Source organism: Anarrhichthys ocellatus, unplaced genomic scaffold (genome assembly GCF_004355925.1).
Source record: "Anarrhichthys ocellatus isolate YVR2014 unplaced genomic scaffold, GSC_Weel_1.0 scaffold2950, whole genome shotgun sequence".
In the NCBI taxonomy this organism is placed as follows: domain Eukaryota; kingdom Metazoa; phylum Chordata; class Actinopteri; order Perciformes; family Anarhichadidae; genus Anarrhichthys; species Anarrhichthys ocellatus.
This window is the reverse complement of record NW_022282924.1, coordinates 41-6,236: the sequence shown is the minus strand read 5'-3', so window position 1 is coordinate 6,236 and position 6,196 is coordinate 41. Positions and strand designations below refer to the sequence as shown.

The 6,196-nt window shown below is 45.9% G+C and overlaps 1 protein-coding gene across 1 annotated transcript; it reads right to left on the bottom strand.

The window, feature by feature from the left end:
* Positions 1-481: 481 nt before the first annotated feature.
* LOC116378657 (pleckstrin homology-like domain family B member 1) lies at positions 482-5,041 on the bottom strand. Its single transcript, XM_031840559.1, has 2 exons — positions 4,818-5,041; positions 482-2,882 (listed from the first exon to the last, which is right to left on the bottom strand). The coding sequence occupies exon 2, from the start codon at positions 2,752-2,754 to the stop codon at positions 1,369-1,371; it is 1,386 nt and encodes a 461-aa protein (XP_031696419.1). The 5' UTR covers positions 2,755-2,882; positions 4,818-5,041; the 3' UTR covers positions 482-1,368.
* Between the last annotated feature and the right edge of the window lie 1,155 nt (positions 5,042-6,196).

Below are 6,196 nucleotides of genomic sequence, written 5' to 3'. Positions count from 1 at the left end.
CTGGAAGTGCTACTTCTTCTTCTAGTTTTACGGCGGTTGGTGTCCATCTTATTGGTGCATTACCGCCACCTTCTGCTCCGGAGTGTAGATCAGACAATAGACTGTAAGCGCTATGGTCGGAGGTAGTTGTCTTAACTGTATTGAGAGGGAACCCTAGTCATGGTTATAACTTTATAACAACAATTAACAACCCACAACTAACGCTCTTTAACACGGCAAAACACCACACACAATAGTTTGTGACACTAATAATTGTATATTTATAAAATTTCACTGCCGAACTGCATGCTGGGTACAGCTAGCTAACAACAGTCTGCTAACAGCTGGGAGAGGCTCTGTCGCTCCAGTAACGTTACATTAAAGAACAGAAAAGAGCGATGCAGGATGAACAAAGACTGAACAACAAAAGGTATTTTGGTCAGACACATATGCAACGCTGATTACCGTAATATGTGTGGTATTTGTTATAAATATACGTTGGTACATGGAGGGGCTTAGGACCCAGGGGAATGTAGGTGAAGGAAACAGGAAGTGACGGAACGGAAAACACCACGCCAGTTTCATTCAGACTGGCAGACAAGTTCAAGTGACGATCACACTAACGAAGGTCTTCTTCTAATCCTCTCACGACACACTGAAGTGTTCTCTGTCAAACTAAATATGAAATCATATCTATTACTTTATTCAAATCTGCATTAAACTCGTTCCAACAGACTCATTCGGACAAGAAACAATATTTACAAACTACTCGTGTAGAATAGTTCCAGTAAACATGAGCATCTTCTGTCATTTCTGTTATTTATTTTTTCTTAGTAACAATATCCCAGCACGTGAGTGCCTTAACTGTTACAGTAAGAATTGTGACCAATGAGCCACCGTAGATAAAAATCAATTCATAATTTATATTTTTGGTTTCCCCGCTGAAACAAAAGCATACCGAACCGTGACTTCTAGATTTTGTAGCTTTCCCCATTCTGTGAACCTCAAAACACCAAAATTAACTAAATGAATGTTTCAACAATCTTCTCATTCCCGTCATGAGTTCTGAGAAACAAGACTTTGGTAAGTTCACTTATTTATCTTAAATATTCTTCAGCCGATGTAGCAAAAAAAAACTGAACTGGAACAGAAGCAGCTACAAGTTTTGTTTTCCTCAAAGGAAAACCTTGAGTTTCGTCACTCCCAAGGTTGATGAACCGTCACTATTTTTAGTGGAATGATAACACCAGCATTAAAGTATCCGTCTTAACCTGAACACCCTGATGGAATGATGCCATCAGAAACAAAACTCGACTGTAAAACTGACCCAAAGTCATGAGCAAGACGAGGGTTCAAACCCTGTGACGTATCGGGTAAATGTGTTCTTCTTTAAATACAAACTAAATAACAGTTTGTCGTGTGATCCAGACTCACCAGTCTCTCCATCTCCTGCTCTCTGAGCCTCTCCTCTCGCTGTCGTCGGTGGTACTCCAGCAGCTCGTCCTCATTGTCGCTGATCTCCGAGATGCTGTTCTTCCGCTCCCTCATCCCGGGGTGCGGCCTCCCCGCGGACATTTTCCTGTGGCTCCTGGGGCTCGACAGGGGAGACGAGCCGGGCAGGGAGCCCAGACTGTAAGCGGGCGACAGGGAGTTCCCAAAGCTCGCCTTGCGTGCTCCCGATCCACCACCGCCACCCTCCATCATCATGGAGGTCGGCGACGGACTGCGGGCTCGGATCCCCCTGCCGCACGTGGGCTCCTCCGATGTGGATCCGGACCTGCGTCGGAGCCTGGGGCTCTCTGGGATAAGCTTGCCCAAACTCGAGGGGCTTTCCGGAGTCCTCAAGGTAGGGATCGCTCCCGGAAGTACCGGGACCCCTCTCCGAGCCATGGAGGGGCTAAGAGGCGGCAGCTCCCTCATACTGCTGCCGCTGCCGTTCAGTTCCATGTTCCTCCTGGCCATGCGAGGGCTTTCGGGGGGCTGCAGCGAACGAGGATGATGCTGCTGGAGCGGTGATCCTTGAATGATGTGGACGATGGGGTCCAAGGGCGGCTGGAAGGCTCTGGCGGGTTGGGAAAGCTGCCTGGAGATGCAATCAGCTAGACTGGTCTGGTCTCTGAAAGGGCTCGCAGGCCTTTCCTGGAGCACCGTGGTCGTCTTGGTCCTGGGACTGGAGGGAGACGGGGATGGACAGGTGGGGAATTTGGGAGTGTGTCTGGGGCTACTTGGCACAATGTTTCTGCCACTCAGAGATTCATTAGAGGACAGAAGTCGAGGGCTCTCTGACCCCTCTTGGCCTAGTCCTCTGCGGCTCGGCTTGGGGCTCTGAGGGGCCTCTTTTAGGACCTTCCTCTGCAGCCGGGGGCTATCCTGAACCTTCTGGCCCACCCCACCGCTGCTGAAGCTCAGCAGTATGGTCCGCGGCTGGGGTACGGGCGGAGGCTGGGCGGTGGTGAAGTTGTAGCTAGAGGAGCGTACAGGCACTGGCGGCAGCAGACAAGAACTCTGGTCCTGGGGTCCTCCGCTAGGAGACGGGCTTGTGAAGCTCCCACTGCTGGCTGCCGAGGGGGAGGATAGGGGGGAGAAGGGAGGCGATGTGTTCTCGTAGCTGGACCCAACAGACATGGCGCCGGGGCTGGTGGGAGGGGACAGCAGATACCGACCACCGCCGTTGACCATGGGCGACAGTGGGGAGTGGGCAATGGATGGGCCTCCGGCGGGCTTTCTGCCCTCCGAGGAAGACGGCTGGGGGTCGTCCATCACCAGAGAGTCCATGATGTCCTGGAGGTCCTTCTCGATGGAGCTGACGATCGCACTGTGCTCAGACTGGACTCTGGCTCCAGGAGCTGGGGGAGACTGGGCCGGGCTGGCCTGGGGATTCCCATTGACGTAGCTCTCCGTGTCTGAAGGGAAAGAAGACAGAAAATAACAGGGTTACGTTTAGTCTCTTGGGCAACCGAGTCTGGATTGGAAGTCTGAATTATCCTCAAACTGAAGAATTCAAACAAACTGTTAACTAGTGTTCCAAGCATAGACTGTATGTAAGAAGTGGATGCAGTTGTCGTGACGTCACTCATCGTATACGTCTCTGGCAGAGACCTGTCAATCACTGTGTAGCCCCACCCTAAAGCATCCCCTGCTGGAGTCGCCCCCTGGTGGACACTAGAGAGAATGCAGCTTTAACACTTGAAGCATTGACTTCACTTTTCAGAACCAGAGGTTGCCGCCTGGTTCCGAGCCATTAAATATCAGTTTCTCAAACTAGCAATATGAACTCAAAGCAAATGCATCGAACACAAAAATTACTTGAAATAATAAGGTCGTAAAACAGGAAAAATAGTGCAGTGATATTCTACATATTTTCATGATTTATCTTTCCATATTTTATTGTGTTTTATCTGACTTTTTGGTCACTTTCCAGAACTAATTTGGGTGCCATCATGATCGCAAAATGTTCTTTCCTTCCTGGTTTAGTTAGGTTTCCGGGTAGAAAATATCTTAACAGGTTCACCAGTTTTGGTTCCGGTCCAGTCAGACTGAACAACATCTTGTAAGACGATGTAGAAAACACATTTACCTCTTATTAAGAGAATTTTAAAACATGTCCTTAAACTTCATATTTCCTCCATGACTTCCAGCCCAGTGTAGAAGCCGTGCAGACAGGTAAGCACGAGGACAGAGGAGGGATTAGCGGTGAGGAAACGAGGAAGGACGCTGCAGGAGGAGACGACCAGACAGACAGAGCTGTGCGTTTGGATAGCGATCAGGAGGAAATGTGCCTAGATAACCCATTACTGTGTGGCAACAGGACAACGTAATCTAATCTCAACCGCCTCTCTCGAATGTCATTGTAGTAGATTACAACAACAGAACGCTCGGCCACGTGGGACGACCACCAGCGTGGCCTCGAGCAGAGTATCACTATTAATATGCTGAATTAATTCTGTTTGAATGGAAACATGAGAGTAAGTGTAGCGTTGGAGTCATCAGTGGAAACACTGGGAGGACAGACCAATACAGGACAGCAGAGCTGCCTCGACTAATACGTGATGCATTATAAATAATACAAAATGACTGTGATGGCAAAAGTGATGTGAAATATAGAAGCTTCACAAATAATGCATGAGGGTGCTCGTTCAACGGGGACGGAGCAGCTTCCTGCCTTCATGACAACATCCGACCACAACAGAAATCTCATTTAGTGCAGGATTTACAGCATGAATTCAGAAGAATGTACGTCGAGTCCGTGGAGCGACTGCATGAATGTTACCGTCACATCGTGAAAAAACGACTGGGGTTGTGTGCGTGGGGGGGGTGGGACCAAAATAACAGCAACCGTTTGCTGAGGGAAAGCCCATGCAATGATGTCATGGGATCCAGTCTGAATCGCCTGAAGTGCACCGTGCCAGACTTCACCTGAAAAATCGGGCAATTTAAATGTTGACTTACCCGCCGATAAAACTGCGTGTTTAACAGTTTGAGTTAAAACGTTTCATTACATGTGAGGAGCTCAACAATTCGGCGCCAATTCCACGCTGACATTTCTTAAAAACACGCGGGGTTCATCCGATATTCCCGAAATTTCACCTCATCACTCCTCAGTGCGACCGAAGCCACAATACGATTATTGCTCAGAATTAAAGACGCGTTTATTGATCACATGTAAGCCGAATGACGCATGACAGTCCAACGAATCACAGTTACTGTGCAACGAGTCATACGTTCTGTGCACGTTTCCGGAAAAAGCAAGCGAACATAAAACGACATATTTTTGAATGGAGTTTGGCGGTGAGACCAGAGCCTCGTCTTCTCTCTTCTCCTGCAGGAGGGTTACTCACATGAAGGAACAAACCTGCGACCCGGTCAGTTTCAGTGCGGTCACCTGTTAATATGACACACACACCTCCGGACCGGGTGTGACGGCGCTCCCCCCACACACACACACACACACGCACACACCGAGGGAGCGGTGATATTTCAGCCGGTGGTTGGGGTGCTAGGCACCGCTGCTGCCAACGGTACCGCTGCTGTCAAGTTACTTAACGTGTAGCAACGCGTTTCCGGTTGACGGCCTTCAAAATAAAACAATAACTTACTTTAAAGTCTATTTACATTTTTATTTGTTCTCATTGACGCGAGTAAATAATAAGAGGCATATTGTAATATCCATCTCAATGTGGCAGACACACATAATATATAATAGATCGTATAGAATACTAGTGTTTGCATTATACACTGCACTATTGTTTAGTTAGTTTATTTAATATTATTCTATTCAATTGTATATATTGTGCATTTTTATATTTAATATTTTTACTGTTATTTTAGTTACCTATATCATAATGCTGCTGTAGTGAACAAATGTCCCCTTGCGGGGTTAATAAACCATCTATCTCGTTATCTATCTACTTGTTTTATTTTGAAGGTACTATCTTCCTTTTTCCGGTGTCATGGCCACCTTGACACCGCAGTAGTTCCTCTCCAAGGCGATGTGAACTACTGCGAGATTTACAGTTGTAAAGAGTCACAGAGGGGTTTATGGCTCGTCATTGTTATTGTTCGTATTATGCAGATTCTGTCAGCTTTATATGAGACGAGGGAGAAAAGAGCAACAAAGTATCCATCTGGAGAACAAACTGTGGCTCTATGCCGATATTTTATTTAAATAACTATGATTATTATACAATCATTCAAATATATACTTACTGAAGAAGAGTTCAATTAACCTTTGAATAAACAGATGTTTTACTGCAATATTAAAAAATGTAATTCTTCCAATGGAAGTAAAAAGTATTTTCAGCAAAAATGTACTCAAAGTATCAAAAGTATGTGAAGTAAAAGCAGAAAATGGTCCCTGTGTATATTAGACATATATTATATTATTGATTGTTATGTGTGTGAGCAGCATTTTACTGTTAGCTGGTGAGGGTTGAACTGTTCTTCAATTATTTTACATTCTGCTGAATTTATAGCATTGCATCTTATTTTATACACTCATCAGATGTTTTAAATGTTAAATTTTGATCTGCAAAGTATCTACGTCGGTCATATAAATGTACTGGAGTCAAAAGTACAATAGTAGCTGAACGAGTGGAGTAGAAGTACCGCAGCCAGAAATCTAAATACTCAAGTAAAGAACAAGCACAAAGTACAGTAGTTGAGAAAATGTACTTATTTAGATTTGACCACTGTTTAAAACACAGATCTATTTCTGTCC